The sequence below is a fragment of the Gadus morhua genome, chromosome 15, assembly GCF_902167405.1.
Source record: "Gadus morhua chromosome 15, gadMor3.0, whole genome shotgun sequence".
Lineage (NCBI taxonomy): Eukaryota > Metazoa > Chordata > Actinopteri > Gadiformes > Gadidae > Gadus > Gadus morhua.
Genome location: NC_044062.1, coordinates 6,623,635 through 6,643,177, shown reverse-complemented (window position 1 = coordinate 6,643,177; position 19,543 = coordinate 6,623,635). Strand labels below are relative to the sequence as shown.

Below are 19,543 nucleotides of genomic sequence, written 5' to 3'. Positions count from 1 at the left end.
AGGTGTTAGTAGCATAGAGCTGCAGTTGTATAAGACGGCTTACTCCTTGCCAAAGACCGGCCGAACAACACTATCCACGCAAAGATGCTGAGAACATGATTAAAGGGGTGACATTATGCCACCAGGTGTGAGTGTGGTTTGCCATTACATCCGTTTGAAAGTCTGCCTTTTCCTGTGTTTTAGTGTTTCCACCTAGATGTATGCTGGATAGATCAGTCTACCAGCCTCCCAAGTTGACTGTGGCAAATGTTGCTCGGCTATCCATCATACAGCTGGGCGGACTTTCAAACGGCTTGTAATGGCTGATCACACTCACACCTGATGGCATAATATCACCCCTTTAATTTGTGGCGTTGTGGTGGAAATATTAGAGACACTAAGATAAACAACGTACATTTGATGCTCCCTTCCTCCAACAGTTCATTTCTAGTTTGACAACGTAAACCTCCACTCGTCCTTCCATCGTGTTGAATACTGAGATTTCAAAGGATTCTCCTTTTAGAGATAACAAAATACGTTGAAACAAAACAGGCTCTGCTGGAGCCTTCTGGTCCCTTGACTTTAGCGGTGTTGTCAAAGTAATGACGCGGTGTTGTCAAAGTAATGGCGCTGTGCAGCAGCAGGCAACAGAGACAGCATGCAGAGTCTAAAGAGTTTGGCCCGGCGAGAACAGGGCAGCGTGAGTACATGTGTAAATATGTATTCTAGATGTGTTTTGTTCAACGTTGTGCAAGTGTGTGTGTTGGCACGCACGTTTGCGTGCGAGTGTGTGTGTGTGTGTGTGTATTTTTATGTGTTGTGTAGTTGTGGGTGAGTGTGCATGTATGTAACCCTACATCCAAACACAGACATAGTATAAACGAAAGTGACACATCAGGATAATTAAAGCAGGGTTTACCTTGATTTACACGTGCTGGGAATCTATTCGGATAGACACTTCCTCTGAGCACTAGAAACGCAGGCGTGTTCGTTATTATACCACGGGATATTCAGTCAAAACATTTTCCCAAGATCTTTTTAAAGTCTGTGAGAATGTAAACATACCTTGACTGGTCGCCTTGCCGGTCTGAGTCTGCCCTACAGCAGTGTCGAGAATAACACAAGGTGGGCGAATTTAAGTGGAAAATACACTCGTTTGTTGTAATGTTTACACACAACATACACAGGCCTCGACAACTACCACCATCTGTTAGCCCGAAAAACATCTGTGAAATGAATTCAGACGCGTTTCATTCTTATAAGGAGCTGAACCCAAGTGCCTTCCGACGCTGACGCACCACAGTCCCGTAGGACTAGCGTGAGAGCACTACTGCTGTTCACCTCACCCACGAGCACCGTGGCTGCCCTGGGCTAACCCCACTACCACCTGCACCACCACCACCACCAACAGGCCCACCAGCTAAGCAAAGCTCCCCCACCCCCCTGAGCCAGCACCACCGCATCCTGCCTCGACCAAGCCACCAGACCCCTGCTGGCTTCACTTACTTGAACTAGCAGCTGCGGCCACCGAGGCAAAATAGGGGTGGCTGCTGCCTGGGTAGGACAGAGAGACGGAGACAGTCACGCAAAGAGGAGGGGAAAGACGAAGAAAAGAGGTGGATGGATGGGAGGTGGGCAGGAAGAAGAGAGAGAACATGTGGTTTGTTATACATTAGCATGTGGGTCTTGGGTATAGATAAATATACCAGACCAACAGACAAAGAAACAAACAAGGCATGGTGAGCTTTTCATTTGATGGTTCAGGAGTTTTTTGGTCAAATGGAACAACTCTAGAGGCCATTTGTCCAACTCCTTCTCCTCTCTATCGATGCAAATGAAGGTTTCACGACAAGGCTGCCAAAGCAAAAAATTGAGAGACTGCCGGTTGTCAGTTGTCAGTTGGGAAATCGTTAGGTCTCAAGCTGACGAACAGACAGAAGTGGATAATTCTGGTTGGATTGGCACTATTGGATCGTCTCTTTGCAGATGATAATCAGAACATGTGATCATTTCTGTTATTTCTGCATCCAAATGAATACGCAATCCTTCCCATCACATACATGGATCCAATCCACATGTATGTAGATAACATTTAAAATGTGTGGGTGTGACAAATATAATGGTCACATTTGTGTGTCCATCATAGATCTGTCTCCTACCTGCATCCCTGATCTTATGGATTGCGGTGCGGGCTTTGGTGGTGGTGGATAGGGGTGTGGTGGTGGTGGTGGTGGTGGTGGTGGGGGCTTGAGTGGTGGTGGTGGTGGTGGGGACTGGCGTTGTGGTCGTGATGGGTTCGGGAGCCATCGTTGTCGTGGTTTCCTTCTGGCCTGTAACGAATGGAGGAGGGCTCGGGCGATGCAGATTAAACGTCAATGAAACAAGAGCGGGAACACTGGAGCTATGGTGCTCTAAAGCTACGTTTTTCTAGAGCTGCGGTGCTATTAGAGCTACGATGCTATAGAGCTGCAGCACTATAGAGCTACAGCGCTACGCTTATGTATTCTTCACATTCCTGGAAACCAGCTCATGGCTGCTCACGCCTGGAGAGAGTTCAAGGAGCCAAAGCCGAACGAGTGATCTTTTGAACTGTAACAAAACGTGATGTGTTGAGTTCTGTCAGGTACACAGGTGTGTTTTTCCCCTATTCATATTTTCCGGGGAAATTCCATTCAAGTGAAGGGTGGGACTGCTCACTGGTTTTCACGTAGGTTGGTCTGGAGGGCGTGAAGAATAGGGTGGAGGGGTAGATCACTCCTTTCTTTGGCTTCCCCACTGAAAGCAATGATAACAATTTGTCAAAAGTACATTTGTCAGAAGAAAGAAAAACAATATATCGCTGTCGGTACAGTTAGGATGTTCATAGAACCAAGTGCAAGCACTAACAATCACTAGGTTAACCCATTCCCCGTATGCAACAAAGATAGCTAGGATAAGATGCTACACGATGCCAAGTACTATTTTCAAGTGCTAGGATGTACAACATACAGTAAGTGTGCATATATCGTGGTGCACAGTGATATCGTAGTATAATGAGTACATGTTATTATGATTGTAATATTAGTTGTATTCATTGTTTTAGTATTGGGGTTAGTATTATGAGTTTTGAATAAATATCAGATATTAATAGTCATTTTGTGACATGTTGTGTGTCCTGTTGTCGGGTACCTGAGAGAACGAAGGACTCCCTCCACTTGGGCAGGGAGAGAGAGCGAAGTCCATTGGAGTTGCTGCCCTTGTATACATTCTGCCCCGGCATCTTCTTCACGATGACCTTCCCCCCAGAGTTGGTGATGATCCCACTGAGAGGGAGAAGAGCGAGAGCTTTCATTACCAACACAAAAATACGACGCAGCAAGAAAAACCCATGAACCTCGTTTATGAGAACTTAAACCTGCAGTATGTGCTTTTTCTACTGCAAATATTTACTCCATTAAACAAGTATCCTAACTAGAAATGTTCCTAAGAATAAAACGGGGCCCATTCACGAGTCAGTCCATCCAGTGAATATCCTCTATAAATTGTTTTATATTCGATTTTCTGAAATCAATACATCTCCAACTGTGGCTCCAACTCTAGCCACTAGAGGCCACTTATGTAAAAACGTACATAGTGCAGGTTTAAATAGAGATTTAGAAAGAACACAATACTTGTGTATGGCGGCATTGCAGATGCTGGAGATGGAGGCGAACACCCCCGTGCCGTAGACCTGCTGCTTGGACTCCTTGCAGTGGGAGGGGCACTTCACTATGAACTCTGGGAGGTTGACCTTCCCCGCTCGGACATCACACTCTATGGCTGGAACCACTGGAGACAGACAGGGAGGGGGGGGGGGGGGGGGGGGGGGGGGGGGGGGGTCACGGACCATACCATCCTGGGGGGTCCAGTGGGTAAAGCAGGGTTGTGACACCTAACCTTCCCCCCCCTGTCTCAGATGGTGATACGAACATCTATCTAATATAAAAAATATTTTTATAGAACAACCAGAAAATGCTTGGCATGCTCTTTATCCACTGGGGCTTATGGATTCCGGCCCATTTTTTATTAAAAACTGCATTTGATTGAAAGGAGCACCTCAAGCGATATACAGGATGGACGTGATGGTGGATAATACAATACAGGGGTGAACCTGGGGTTGCAGGGGGGTGTGTGTGTGTGTGCGTGTGCGTGCGTGCGTGTGCGTGTGCGTGCGTACCTTGCTTCGGCTTCTTGTTCTTCGATCCGTTGGGCTTGGCCAAGCAAACACAAGACACTAGGAGAGCTGTGGGGGGTGAAGGGGGGTTGGAGGTGGGGGGGGGGGGGGGAGACAAGATGGCTTCATGCAACAGTAGTCAAGGTAACACGACTGCCGGCGTGTTTACTGTACGCAGAGGCTTTGTGTGTTCGGTTGGCATCCGCTGCCCACCATAATAAGCAGCTAATAGTGATGGATTCAGCCCTGTTATGAAGACATTAGTAGCGGGGACTGTGTTATCCACAGGGACACCATTCAGAAGTGTTTGCTTGTTGTGGCCCGGCCAAACAACATGACACTGTAATGTGTGGGGAGCTGTGCGGTCAGGGGGAGAACAATAGAGAGCCCCGGAGATCGACAGGGGGAGAGACAAAGAGATGAGAGGGAGAGAATGAAAGAGGGAGTGAGAGAGAAAGATAGAGCTAAAGAAGGAGGGAGGGCGGGAGAGAGGGAGAGCGAGAGAGCTATAGAATGAAAGAAGGGGTTCAGCGAGAGAGAGAGAGCTATAGAATGAAAGAAGGGGTCAGCGAGATAGAGAGAGCTATAGAGTGAAAGAAGGGGTCAATGAGAGAGCGAGCTATAGGATGAAAGAGGGGGAGAGCGAGAGAGTGAGCTATAGGATGAAAGGGGGAGAGAGTGAGAGAGTGAGCTATAGAATGAAAGGGGGAGAGAGCGAGAGAGTGAGCTATAGGATGAAAGGGGGAGAGAGCGAGAGAGTGAGCTATGGGATGAAAGGGGGAGAGAGCGAGAGAGTGAGCTATAGGATGAAAGGGAGAGAGAGAGAGAGAGAGGGAGTGAGCTATAGGATGAAAAAGAGGGAGAGAGACAAAGAGAGCTATAGAATGAAAGAGGGAGAGGGAGTAAGGATATGAACAGAGACGTTACCCAGGCCGATGGCGATGACCGGTGCTCGGATCATGATGCTGGGGGGCTGGTTCAGAAGATCAGGGAGACGTCCTGATTCAACCTGACAGTAGGAAGAGAGAGAGAGCCTTAGAGCAGAATTGCCAAAGTCATACTTCAAAAGTTTTCTGAAAAACTGAAAAAGACATAGGATTTTTTTATTTTTGCTGTAACAGTAAGTTCGACCAGATGTAACCAATATATAGACATAGCCAATGAGGCACAATGAACCAGCAGTGTATGGAGAGTAGAGTTGGGCAGATGTTACAATTTGGCCAAAATATGACTTGGGCAATTATGCTATAATGCTAACGATTTGTATCTTAGTCTTCCATCCTCTCATTGAGCCATTCCTCTAGAAAGTTGGAAACTGCAGCCATCGCTTTAATTCTACAATTGTTTTGAAAGAAACTTCTGGGTTGATGGAGCCTCTGGTGTTGCATCCTTATAAAACCTAAAGCAATTAAAATGCTTCGGCACAAAAGTGATGCTAAAGTAACCTTAACATTGTTACGAAGTAGATGCTTTTGAAGTACAAACGTGTAACATTATCAGCTTGTGCTTTTCTGTTTTCTGATCCAATATTACTTAATATCAAATGAGTTCACATGCAGTGCATCTTGATTTCCATTAGTGTCTACTGTTATAAGACCTGGCTTGCTGTTCCACTACACTTATGGCCGTAAACATCTGATAGAATCTGAGACACGACATGTTTGAACTTTGTGCAGCATTTCGCAAGAAAGTAAGCCAAAATCTAAATATTTGATGTCTCAATCTCAAAAAACAGACCATCGGGTTAAACACAACGTGCTTCATCTAACCGACACATCACTCGTCATCGGAAACCAGGAACTGTAATTTTCTCCTTATTACATCTGGAAGTTCCTCAAGCCGAGATGCGATGGAGGTGCTATAGTTACAGCACACAAACAGAAAGCTCTTACAGTGAAACGTGCACAGTCAACAGAGAGATCCCGCACAAAGAGATGAAGCCCCACCGAGGAGCCTGTGTCAACATGAAGCCGGACAGACCGGGCGCCTGCGGAGACAGACACCTTGATGTCACGCACCACAAGCCCTCTTAATGACACCGCGAAAGTAATAACGCAGAGGAGCTTTCACTGGAACACTGGAGCTCAGCCTCTGGTGCCAGACGTCCGTCACAAACCCAGCAGCGGCTCGAGAGGGCTAGCGTTGCCAGGCGCGGGGCAGGGGGTGGGTGGGTAGGGGGGGGTCAGAAGGGCCGGCCTCAGAGTGTGTGCCAGGGCGCCCGGGCAGAACTCATCGCCTGCGAGGTAATGACTGAAGTCTCCCCCTGGACAATGGAATGCCATGCCACCCACTGAGAGGGACAATGTGTCTGGCCCTGTGGTGGCCATGTCGGGGAGAGGGGTGGTGGAGGTGGTGGTGGTGGTAGTGGGGCGGTAGTACCATCAGATGAAGTGGAAATATTTAATCAGAGGACGAGGATGATGATGATGAGATTCATAAAACATGTCTGCACGCTCCGCATGTGTCGTACCCCGACTCCGCAAACAGTCCCAGCGCTGGTAATCATTTGATTCCACCGACAGTGGGATCCACTCCTGTAGCTTCACTTTCCCTCCACCCTGAGGTGAGTGGACACGTCCATCTCCAACGCGCTGCATTCAAAGCGTTTGTAATAAAGCCCTCTGGTGCACTTTCTACTGACATTCATAAGCGTTGACATCGCTTTTTCCACAGCGGTGTGCTTTGACAAGCTGAATCCCCGCTGCACCAAACTACAATATGCACCCATGATGGGAACAAGCTGGGGCAGATGGCAGGGTGACGGGCGGGAAGGTGTGTGTGTGTGTGTGTGTGTGTGTGTGTGTGTGTGTGTGTGTGGGTGTGTGGGTGTGTGTGTGTGTGTGTGTGTGTGTGTGTGTGTGTGTGTGTGTGTGTGTGTGTGTGTGTGTGTGTGTGTGTGTGTGTGTGTGTGTGTGTGTGTGTGTGTGTGTGGTTGAGTCAGCAGTCTCCGACTGGATGAATTGAGGCCTCACATCAACCACTTGTCAAACACCTTTTAAGGGGATTCCGCGACACACACACACACACACACACCCATCCCGACGTCCTGCATCAATTGATGCAGGACGTCTGCAATCAATGTAGGTAAGATTGATCGCAATCACTTCATAACTCTGCTGCGCCTTTCATGTCGAAGGGCATGTGTCTGTGTGCGTGCTTGTTGCCGTGTGTGCCTCAATTTCCACGGTCAAAGATCTACTGCGTCTGAAGTTTCCGAACACACAATGGATGGCGAGCAGACATGCCAGGGCACAGCTCTCAGTTCGGTCGATTAAAAAAAAAAAATAAAAAAAAAATGAGCGTCAGAACATCGTGTGAAGACGGACATCAGACAAACCCACAGCACTCAGGCAGCTCTAAATGGATGGCGCTTGTCGCGGTATGTGCGGGCGTCTACAGTGGCATCGCAGATCCACGTAAATCAAGATGTGCGCTGGTGCGACGGCAGGGTCACGTACTGTATTTGTGTTGTAAATCTGGTGGAAAGGGCCAGACACACCTGTTCTGTACCCCAGACACCTTAATGGCTCGGGGCGTACCGGCGTGTTACCCTTTGCTACCTGCATGAATGAAACTCTATCCCGTTGCCTCGTTTGCTGTGATTGACACCAGAGATGATGATGTGACAAGAACTGGTTTCATTGTGCACATCGTTTGCTAAAAGTGTGTGTCATACAGCAAAGAAATGTATAAAAAAATGAATTTGAGAATGAAACAAGGGGAAGTTGTTGTGCACAAAGCAAGGGCTGTGAGTCTGCCCTGAAGTGAGTGATTCAGCCCGTGTGTGTGTGTGTGTGTGTGTGTGTGTGTGTGTGTGGATGTTTTTCTTTGCTTTATGTGGAAAACTCAACATGACTGGCCGAAATCTGATACAGAGCTTGGCAAAATCTGCCCTTAATGAAAGTAGGCCAACGCATTGTTTTTACCAAATGTTTACGTGGTGAGGTGAGGGTCGTGGAGGGGGGTGGTGAGTGTGAAACATGATTTGCAGTTGTTCTAGGCGTGTTTCAAAGACCGAGACACACGATAGCTTTGGTGAGCTCTGTTTGGCTCCCTACTGTGGAGTTCAAAGAAATTCAACATTTGTGGTGTGATGTGATATGGTGCATATTGTTACATAAGACGAGTAAAAACAAGACCAGAAAATGCAACCGGGAGCGTAGATCTCATTTCATGCAACTTCATTTGAGTTTTTTTCCCTCCCCTTTAACTTTAGGTTAACTCAGTGTTGCATTTCAGCAGCACTGCATTCCTCGTCGAGGTGCATGGAGAGTGGGGGGGCTTAGGGAAGGTCGTCAAATCCTGACAGGCTGTATACTCTACTCCTGATAGTGTGCTGTGTGAGCACATTACCTATTGGCGAACTCTGGTTGGACAGTCGTGCACTTTGTGATTGGTGCCATGCCTTAATCGCCGGTAACACACAACTGAGCGTGTTCACAGGTGCCAGTTCACACATTGCATGGGCTAAAATTCTATAGCAGCAAGCCAACTGTGAATTATTGGACAGATCAGAGCTGAATGAAAACCCAACAAGTCTCTACAGGGTCAATCCCCTGCACAGTCTTTTCATTTGAGGCTGTGTTTGTTTATCAGGCATAACACCGGCGTTACTTTAAAACCTGGCACTGCCTGTGTTGCAAGCCGTATCTTGAATATTGCTGCTGGACATGTTGTAGGTGGAGAATCCCTCAGATTATCAATAGGTCCATTTTAATAACATAAAGTGGAGAATTGGTGTCTCCTATTCATTTCTAAGTCATGATGCAGCATTGACAGATATGCTTCTCTGATGAAGAGGAAAGCCTGATAATTATAGTCGTAAAGATTATGAGGTTTAAATTACCCCTACTATTACTCAAGGGGGAGGCTGTCATGTACACGCTCGTCCCCTCCACAGATTGGGACAACCAGAAGGGGAGAGGGAGCGTTGAGCTGGAAGCCCCTCCAGTCAGGCTCTGCTGGGGACGTCTGGGGCGTCCTGAACTCGGGGCAATAAACCCATTTCTAGAAGGTTATTTGAGGATTTCATTGGCTCTCTGCCAACCTCTGTGTGTTTTTTGTTTTAAATGGACCACTGGTTTGCTATGCGTCGCAAACACGTTTATTAAGGCTTTATTATCATCACATACCTGATCGCTTCTAAGATCTTTGACGATTCCTCAACAACGTGGTGAAAATAACCCCACTCGAAGTAAACTTCGATTTCCACCTCGTAGCCTACTTCAACGTGAGCAGCGCAGATCCAGCAGCCAATATCAGTGCAATAACACAAATAAAATAATAATTGAAAAAAACAGAGACGCCAACTTACCTGCAATGTAAAAACAAAACAAATTCCCAAAGCAACAATTCCCCGGCAGCGCGGTGTTCAGAATCGATGCTCTCCGTTCATGTGAGGAGCAATGTGCATGATCAGGCATGTGCACTATCACTGGTCTCCTTCAGTGGGACCTGGAGAAGTGCTGCCTGAGCGGAGTTATGGAGGAGCGCACGTTAGGAGCAGTGTACGGGATGGGGCCACAGCAGAGCATTCTCCCCCCCCCCCCCCCCCTCCCTCCCTCTGCCCGCCCCACTCTGAGCGCACACTCCCGCTGGCCTGCAGAGCTCGGCCCAGGTCGAGCAGTGGATGCTTGCTCATGTCAAATTCAAACATTTGGTGGAACTTTTCAGCGTCGGTGTTTCAACGAGTGACGTTATGGCTAGTTGATTAACACACGCATGATTTGCGTTTTTGCAAACCCCCTTGTTGCGCAATGCTTCTCCAGGTGCGTAGGCCTAACGCATTCCTGGAGTTCATACAGAAAACCAAGATTTTAAATTCCTTGGGCTGATCAATGTATACAAACTTTGCACACACATGCACTCACTCACTCATGCATGTACTCACGCACGCACGCACTCACACAAGCCTTGCTCTTGCAGTAGTTTAGCGCGGGATGCTTGCTCGATGTCACTGTGCCAAGGACACCGCGGACTCTGCGTGATGCATCCGTTAACTAAACGTGTGGGAGCACATCAGTGAGATGATATTTCCAATTGGGAACGAACGGGCTTCAGTATGGAAAAGTGCTGCTGGGCAACAGGCGTGGGATAAAGGAAAGAACAACTGGGAGGAGGATCACGTGACATTGTGTGACTCATGCGTCTAAATGTCGTCATGCTTCATTTAACTCACCGAGATTACAGACTGCAGTTTGAACTAGAAAGATACGTTTTAATTTGCCTGCATTATGGCTAACTGTGCAAGCACCACTAAACAACACGATGCATATGATTTATAAGCGCACGATGCTATTTTGAGTGTGTGCGTGTGTGTGTGTGTGTGTGTGTGTGTGTGTGTGTGTGTGTGTGTGTGTGTGTGTGTGTGTGTGTGTGTGTGTGTGTGTGTGTGTGTGGGGGGGGGGCGGGGGGCAACACCCCAGAATGACGAATGAAAAAAAGACGTGTGTGAATCACCGATCGAGGATTGGAATGTCGTTTATTAAAAGGCTTACATACACAGGTTGTCGGTGTTTGGCGGGACCACAGAATAAAAATGTTTGCCTTTTTTTATAATTCAAGTACAGTGTAATTCAAGTTTATTCCAAGTCAAATATTCAAGGCGGCGGTGCCGGCCATCTTTCAAAGTCTGTCGCACCAGTATTGTGACGTTTCGATGTGCGAGGGCAAATCGCCGCCGACGCCTCCCTTCGCGTGAGGGCACGGGTTCGGAGGCGGGCCGGTCACCCCCTGGTCGACGTACGGGTTCTTCGGGTTCGGCTCGGAAACGGCGTATTTGCTCCCTGGCTTCTGAACACGAAGGGCTCCCCCGGGTCCGCCCTCGGCCCTGGGTCCGCCCTCGGCCCTGGGTCCGAGGGTCTGGAAGTGCTTCAGCCGCACCACCTCGCGGCTCCTCCGGATGCACGGCATCAGCTCCGCCACCTCCTTGCGGAACTTGGAGCTCATGCCAAAGTAGATGAGCGGGTTGTAGAAGCTGGCGGACTTGGCGAAGAGCCGGGTGATGATGCTTGTGGTGTTGGGAACCTGGAAGCCCCAGGCGGACCACATGGACACCACGGCGTAGGGGGACCAGGCCAGGACGAACGCTGTGCAGATCACAATGGACACCTGGAGACGGGAGAAACAGGAGCCACAGCGGTCAGGCATCAACCATAATCAGGCTTGAGCGAATGCTACTTTATCCTAGCTAGCTTTGTTGTAGAGAGGAATGGCTTAACCCTAGCGATTCTTAGTGCTGAGCACTTTGTTCTATGAACATCCTCACTGTACCGACAGGACAGCGTTATCTTGTTGGTTTACTTTCTTCTGACAAATGTGCATATTGTAAGTTGCTTTGGATCACGGCGTCTGCTAAACGCACTTAATGTAAATTAACAGATCCCAGGCACTCACAGAACCCAGCATCTGCCCCCGGGTCCCTTAAGGGAAACACTGTGTGTCCTCCCGTCGGCTTACCCTGGTGACGTCCCTCTCCACCGTCCTCTGGTGGGAGGTGAGGTAGCCGTCGGCGGACATGGCGTTGGTGTTCTTCACAGACTTGATGATGGAGACGTAGGAGAAGAACATGATGGTCACCGGGACCACGAAGCAGGAGATGAGGATGGAGATGATGTAGGACTTGTAGATGGTGGAGTAGTTGGCCTTGGACCAGTCGATCTCACAGGTGCCGTAGCCCCGGTCTAGCGGAAGACATGGGACATGAGTATAAATGAGTATAAGGAGAAGATCAGGGGTTTCATCGTGCGTCTCTCAGTAGCTTGGTCGTCTCTTAGTGAGGTGGGAGGTGGCCGTGTGGAGACAGACCTGTGAAGCTTCCCCATCCCAGCAGAGGGGCAGCAGACCAGAAGAGGGCCCCCATCCAGATGCAGAGCAGGGAGATGGCGATGGTGTTTATGCTGATGCAGTGAGCTGTGAGTGCACAACACAAGGAGAACGTCAAACCGTCTTCCTTTAACGGGACAGAACGGTAAAAAAATACGATTCTATAAACCGCATTCTGCAAATTTTTTTGCTTTGGCAACCCTTTAGCAGAGAAGTTGACAAGCATTCCCGCCATGTCTTGAACGTCAAACTTTGACATTTATTGAACAATAAGTTCTTTTCTATTCATGCCAGCTTTGGCAAAGAATTTTGACTGAAAAGAACCACTGTTGACTCGGTACACATGGCTTTGTATTCAGTGACAGATAAAAAAAAACAAGAAATCAATTGGGTTGTTTTATTTGCGGCCTCCGACCTGCCTCATGGAACAAGTTTGAACAAGAACACACTCTATATCATGCAATACACTATCTATTCATCACAGTTTGTCTTGCCTCCGATCGCTGTCGCTGATGTGTCCGGGTTCTTTTTAACGTAGGCTAAATGTAATTTCATGTTTATGTAGATTTAGGCCAACAGATGCTTAATCCTAGATTTAATTTAATAAAATGAATAATATACAGTATCAAATCAAATAAATGGCATACAACTCCAAACACATACTAGGCCAATCTTTTCATTCCCACTCCGACAACAGAGGCGGTTGCTCTCCGTCATTTCCACATATAATTAAGACATTCTTCAGTGTATATTGCCTCAAATGACCTTAATTACATGTAATTCTAACATGTACATGGGATTGCTTTGAGTGGTGATTACGACAGAGAAGTTGGAGAAAGATAAGAACCAGTGGAATGTGCGTGCAGGGGGGGGGGGGGGGGGGGGGATGAAGAGCGAGCTCAGCCAAGGCCAACTCCTAACTCGTATGGCCCTTACCTTTGTTGGGGTGGCAGCCCCGGATGTACCTGGTGACGCTGATAACAGTCAAGGTGTTGATGCTCGCAAGGCCAAAGAGCAAGGTGAAAAAACCGTCGACCTGCAGAGAGACGGGGCGGGGGGGCGGGGGGGGGGGGGGGGGGTCAGTATGTGAGATTACGTCCCCGGCTCGTGTTTGTTTGCTCCGGCAAAGGAGGGATCAGCAGGGGGGCCTCCTCCAAGCTCTGGGGGGGGGGGGGGGGGGGGGCAGGGATTAGACCGAACCGAAGACTTAATGGTTCCTTCCAGACTTGTTTGGTTGAGAGTTTTTTTGTTTTGGGTGCTATCAGATCGAGACACTACAGTTCAAGCTCTTTGAGTCCATGTGAACATGAAGCCATGTTGTCCGCCGAGACGTGATCTGGAGATTCAGAGATTGTCATCCGGCCATCTTGGGGGTCGCTGGTGGGAAGGAAACAGCCGATGGAGATACAAGGCTCAACATGTCTAATGAATGTAGAAAACCTTTAAGCATTTTCACGCTTCAACTGTTTTATTTGTCGCATACAGTGAAATGAAAACATCTAAGCGTTGTCTAACATCTAAGCGTTGTCCAGCAATCCGACTTAGTGTGTCTCGACAGAGAAAACGTTCCAGGTCTGATCAAGACCTCCCAGATCCGGAGGGAGCTCTACCAAACGGATGCAATTTTAAAAATCTCATCCAACCCTGGAGACTGAATCTGTAACGCGGAGTCTACATATTAACTCCTTTCCTGATTTGACTTCTCCTTGGACTCAGCAGACTATAATCTCTGAAGTGGTGCTCTGGCCTCATGAGATTAGCCAGGGACTAAGGGATCCGGGGACACTCGGCAGACACTGCTGGTCTGGGTACTACTGCGAGACAACCATGAGACATAATCCTATTACCAGCACGTTCTGCTAGCCGTATCCTTTCACGTTTATGGCATGGTTTTGCAGAAACTCTTTCCAGTTGGACAAATAAAAAAAACTATTTTCCTCAACACATTGAAATGTATAGCCCATTATGCCCTTGGGATTTGATGGGCTGAGTTGATCCCAGTCTATCCCACATTGCACTATAGAACTACAACACCGGTTCTCCATATGAGCCAATAAAAGGAGAACAGGGGTGCTTAGGTAGACTGGAACTGGGTCCAAGTCTGGTTCTGCCCGTGCTCTGTGGAGCTGTTCATGTCCCATCACGCTGATGCCGTAATCTGGTAATACTTCTCACATGCCTGTCTTTCTGTCTCTCCCACTCTCTTGCTCTCACTCGCTCGCTCTGTGTCTGTCTGTCTGTCCGTCTATGTCTCTCCCCCTCCCCTGAAGCCAAGCCAATCTCACTTCTTCTGCTTCCTCTTTTCACACCTATCAATGCTCTACCCCACTCTCTCTCTCCCGGGGGACCATGTATGCACACTATTCCCTTTACCTCTCAAAATCCCTTCACCACTCCAAAACACGTCTGAAAGTTGCATATGGCTCCCAGGTCACCCAGGTAGATGTTTCGGGAGTAGTTGCTATATTGCTGCCCTGCTTCTGGTGCTCTCTATCTCTTGGCAGAGATTATAGGATCTATGGGTCCGAGAGCAAGGCTGTTATTGTTAAGCCAATGTGTTTTTCCCTGACTCCACAGAGACCCCTCTCATTGGAGCTGGGATATCATGCTTTTCCGCCATGGGTTTGCCTTGAGCTAGAAAAATAAGCTGGAGAAATTCCAGGCGAAGGTATGAGAACTATTTCATTGCAAACCCAAAGACCAAGGTAAATAAGCCCGAACATAAAGGCACAAGTACACAGAGAGGTAGGCCGTAAATGCTGTCCATATGACACGAGAGAGATCTTATCGCGGGCGATAGGAAGGCGAGCTCGTTGAAGTGTGTGACAGGTTGCCAAAAGCCGTGGCTATCCAGTGTTGAGTAAAGTGTTGATGTACAGATCTTAATACTCCATCTGTGCATCAGCCTCTATCAAGTTTGCCACGTTAGCCTAGCTTCAGGTATTCGTCAGGCTTCTTAAACTCTTTGTTCCGGAGCTCATGAAAGGCGGACTGTGTGGTTTCTCCGGGGCGTGTGAGCCTCGTCTTCCGCCGCGCGGCCGGGGATCTTATCTGATGGTGTCGTTGATTAGCGGAGGCCCCTGGGGTTAACCTCTACTGGGAGTGGATGGGGAAGAGCTCCGTTCACACTCTGATTCCCTCCAGAGAGGCCGGTCATTGGACACCTGATTGACGTGAAACACGGCTAACACATTCCGGAAAAAGGCTTTCCTATTGTCAGGTATCCCAAAAGATGAATTGGACGTTTTAATGGAGGGGCATAGACTAATTCAATTGCAAACGTCCATTCTTATTCAGAGAGTACGTGGCTATTGGCCACAACCAAGAACCAATGAGTTTTCCGCCCTTATTTAAAAGGACCTCCAACGGTAAGCTGATTACAGAATTAACCTTCTGCCCACATGCGTGCTAGAATAATCCCTCACACATACATACACGCACGTGCACACACACAAACACACTCTTTCTCTGATTATTTCACTGTACTGCATTATTTGGACGGACATTGCGATCGGTTGTGGATTCATCCAATGGAAATGGCTGTTGAATGGCTAGGCGAGAGCCTTGATTGGATGGATTCAATCCCCAATGAGCTGGTGTTTGGGATCTAATCATTCCTTTTATAGACTTGGACCAAAGCCAAGTAGGAGGAAAAAGTGTTACAGGAAAGGTGTGGGTGATGCCTTTACCTGGCAGGTCCATATCCAGGTGATCAGGTATCCGTCATCCTTGAAGAGGTTGAATATCTCCAGGATTCCTCTGGAGTAGCCAAACACTGAGATGCTGGCGTCGGAGAAGGCGAGGTTAAGAGTGAGGAAGTCTGTGGCCTGCAGTGATGCCCTCTGTCTGTATAAGACAAATATCACCAAGCTGTTGCCGAACCAGGAGAGCCATCCTACAAGAGAACAGATAGGAACTCATGAAGGCTAACATTTCTTAAATTAAATGTTGGGCGTTCTTCCAAGAATGTAGATTTGTTGACCATCAGCATTTCCTATCTCCCAAACAATTAAAGTAAACAACTAGTGGGTGTAATGCACTGTATTATATTTGTTAAGATTTTGCACTGGTTTCTAACGGCATCATATGAGGAGATAGGGTTATCATATGACAACACTGAGTGTGTAGAAACCTTTAAATTGAGTCTTTCTTGTTGATACGAAGTAAGAGTCAAGTGTGCCACCTCAAAAGCAGACAAGCAACACATCGCAGCTGCTTAGTTGACCTTTGGAGACAACAATTGTTCGCATTCATAACTCGGTTCCAACAATGTTTCCCTCACACTGGCTGACATTAGAAACCAAAAAGAATCAAAAGTGACATTTAGGGTCTCATTGCAGCATTGTCTCGCCTGGGGGGGCGTGTGAAAATTCACAATTTAATGATCATTCCAGCACAGTACACAAAAACACAAATTTGGATGCAAATTTTTCCTTATTAAAGACTCAACGATATCAACGCAATGAGGCCATCGCTCCTTTCACAGGGGAACCAAAGAACCAAAGAGAGCCTTACCAAGCACCAGGAGATACACTCCGATGACGGTCTCTCCTTGCTCTGACAGCGGGGGCTCCGTGTGCACCAGGCTCAGGTTGTTGTTCCTCCATGGTATGTTCTTCACAGGAACCCTGAGTGTTAACTCCATGGCGTGGCCTGCGGTGCATGCGGCGGCATGGACCCCTCGCTCGTATCTTGTGTGCGGGTCTCTGAGCGCCGGCCTCAACAGATACGAGCGCACAATGCGAGGACGGCAGAGGGCAAGCGGTGGTCAGTCCGCAGGTAAATCCAGCTTAGACACACAGCATGCGCTAATGCTCCGCTACTCGCTTTGTAAATGATGAGTGCCTGTAATCCCACTCCGTTTCTCAACGGCTAATTAGAAATAGATTGTGATTGACTGGAATTAAATCTTCATTCACGATGCGCAACTCTTCATCATAGTGGCCTCTAAGTCTATCCGCAGCTCATAATCAAGCCTTTAAATGTGTTTACTGTTTACAATTTAGTCATCTAACAGATATAATTCTCCTAAATCATTCTTTGCGTTTCATTAATGAACAGTTTTAGGTGGGTGTTCAACATCTTGTCGAGTGAACGTGTAAAGGTGGGGTTTCACCATTTTGCCCAGCAGACATGTAGGCCTATACAACAAGATTACAAGCTCAACCAGATGGCCATGTTGTGAATCTGCGAATGGCTGAATTGTTTTTTCATCGTTGCCGTACTGCAGTCGCACACAAGAGACCACAACATTATTGTTAAAGTCCCCCCCCCCCCCCCCCCCCCCCCCCCAGTATTTCACTGGACTGTATCGTGGTCTGGTAACAATTAACGTCACAGTAATCATTTACATAATTTAAACCTCACAGAGGAACACAGAGTAATGGAGCCTCCGAGGTAGTTTTCCCACCTCAGGGATGTTATCTACTCTTCCTTCATCTTCCTCCGGTTCTCTGCCAGTTCTTCATCGTTGGTAATTGCTTCCACAGAGAGCTGACCTGGGAGGTCAACGCCTCAGTATACTGGGCTGTAAATGTGTCGGCGCTCATCTGGAAAGCTCACTCGTATTCGAGTGAGGGAAGAACAAGGAGGGACGAACGAGAGTGTATGCTCTTCTTCTGTAAGAGCGTGAATTCAAAGTACACGCGGTGAGGCACAAGTTATTAGTGTTCAAATAAATTCCAATCGAGGAGTTCCAATTGATGGAATTGAAAGCACACCCCGCCCCTGACCACATAATCGTCGTGCACACACACACACACACACACACACACACACACACACACACACACACACACACACACACACACACACACACACACACACACACACACACACACACACACACACACACACACACCACTCCCTCTATCCACAGTGCGCTTTTCTGCAGTGAGGCAGCATGCAGGGTAACCCGACTACCCCACCCTCTCTCTCTCTCTCTCTCTCTCCCGTCTGTTTAGATCACAGTGTCCACCTTGTTCACCTCCTCCCTTCAGGATGTGGAGGGGCAGGGCCATGGCTACTGCTGCTGCCATCACGACCCCCCCCCCCCCCACCCACACCGGTACTGACGATTCGATCCTTAAAGGCAGAGAGGGAGAGGGCTGCCTGATCCAACCTCTGACCTCACCTGTCACTCGTCTGGCGGTGAACACACTGCTCCTAGTCAGCCTCCCTCGGTCACCCCCACACCCCCCCCCGGGGTCTCCCCGCACCACCCCACACCACCCCACCCAGCGATGGATCATCCCCAGACGCCGCACCGTGACAAGGCACCGGCTCCCCCTGGCTCCTGGCCCCGACTCTCTCTATCTCAAGGACCCAACTCTCAGACACCCCCTGACTCCCTCTGACACCCCTGCCTTCAGATCCCTGACTCCCCCTGGCTCCAGGCACAGCCGTGGTTTGGGGTGGTTTAGGTTAGCCGGGACGCAGTGATACACAGTCAGACTTTCTACTGAGACTTTACCCTACAGAGGTACTATAACGCATATCACTCATCGATGTGCACCCTGATCGGTAATGTTCATCAGAAAAATAACACGGGGTATAGATCTAGTGTCTGGAAGGATGGAATCCCTGCACTTTCCTGAAATGGGATTGCAGCTGTTGGGAAGGTCCGCTGCTCAGGACCAAGCAGGAAGACCGCTTGAGGGCTGTGGCGAGCATCCTGGCATGTCATATAGTCGGACAGCTCCCTCTGGCTCTTTACTGTAGCCAAGTGGAGAGGGTGGAGGGTGGAAACCCTGCCTTCTGCAGGTGCTAAGTAATAGAGCCCGTTTAATGACCATTGATGCAGACTCATCAACGGTTTCATTAGCTTTTTTTTTTGTTATGGCTTTGTGCTGGCCAAGCAAAATACTCTGCCGATACAGTCCCCTCTGTGCAATCCACAATGGGGAGGTGTGAGCGGCTTCTGGAAGTGGTTGCACTGATTAACTTAAACCCCTGCTTTGTGTGCTTTGGCACAAGGGCGTAAAGCGTGGAAATAACAGTACGGCCACACTAGCCCACTGTATCATTAGGCTTATGGTGATTACATCTCTTGTTTGCTCTCTCCTTCTCTCTCGCCTTGCTCGTCCCCTGTCTATCAATCTTTCTCTCAGTCTCGCTCCATGTCTCTGTCTCTCTCTCGGTCTCTCTTTGTATATTTCTCTCCCTCTCTCCGTCTGTCTCTCAGTCTATTTCTGTTTCTTCCTCCTTCTCTGTCTTTCTTTGTCGCTCTCTCTCCTTCTCTTTGTCTCACTCTGTCTCTGTCTCTCACTCTCTCTCTATCTCCGTCTCTGTCTATGTCTCTCTCGGTCTCTAACTCAGCCTCTCTCGGCCTCTCACTCGCTTTCTCTCTCTCTGTCTGTCTCTCGCTCTCACTCTCAGCCTCTCTCTCGCTCTCACTCTCAGCCTCTCTCTCTCTCACTCTCTCTCCAGCATTCTAGGGGACAGGGGGTTAAAGGCTTACAGTTCTCCCAGTGGAAAACCACAGACACGGATACCATTATGGAGGTGTGTGCTGGGGGCTGTCTGTGGGGCGACAAAGCCCCTCTTCAG

General features: G+C 48.4%; 2 protein-coding genes across 5 annotated transcripts in view; both read right to left on the bottom strand.

Annotated features, from left to right (window-relative positions):
* Window positions 1-9,703, bottom strand: part of vit (vitrin) — a 22,356-nt gene extending 12,653 nt beyond the window's left edge. For 2 of the 4 annotated variants that reach the window (XM_030378411.1, XM_030378412.1), the window contains exons 1-10: window positions 9,486-9,703; window positions 5,099-5,180; window positions 4,175-4,240; window positions 3,630-3,786; window positions 3,148-3,281; window positions 2,677-2,754; window positions 2,139-2,309; window positions 1,486-1,533; window positions 1,045-1,077; window positions 899-949 (exon numbers count right to left, since the gene is read on the bottom strand). In XM_030378411.1, the coding sequence (XP_030234271.1) occupies window positions 899-949; window positions 1,045-1,077; window positions 1,486-1,533; window positions 2,139-2,309; window positions 2,677-2,754; window positions 3,148-3,281; window positions 3,630-3,786; window positions 4,175-4,240; window positions 5,099-5,132 (772 nt within the window). In that variant the 5' untranslated portion in view covers window positions 5,133-5,180; window positions 9,486-9,703. The remainder of the gene's footprint in view (window positions 1-898; window positions 950-1,044; window positions 1,078-1,485; window positions 1,534-2,138; window positions 2,310-2,676; window positions 2,755-3,147; window positions 3,282-3,629; window positions 3,787-4,174; window positions 4,241-5,098; window positions 5,181-9,485) is intronic. The other 2 variants (XM_030378413.1, XM_030378414.1) reach the window with 2 other exon arrangements.
* Window positions 9,704-10,620: 917 nt separating this feature from the next.
* LOC115559464 (visual pigment-like receptor peropsin) lies at window positions 10,621-16,820 on the bottom strand. Its single transcript, XM_030378228.1, has 6 exons — window positions 16,511-16,820; window positions 15,685-15,890; window positions 12,932-13,031; window positions 11,978-12,082; window positions 11,630-11,853; window positions 10,621-11,281 (listed from the first exon to the last, which is right to left on the bottom strand). The coding sequence occupies exons 1-6, from the start codon at window positions 16,638-16,640 to the stop codon at window positions 10,796-10,798; spliced, it is 1,251 nt and encodes a 416-aa protein (XP_030234088.1). The 5' UTR covers window positions 16,641-16,820; the 3' UTR covers window positions 10,621-10,795.
* Window positions 16,821-19,543: the final 2,723 nt, after the last annotated feature.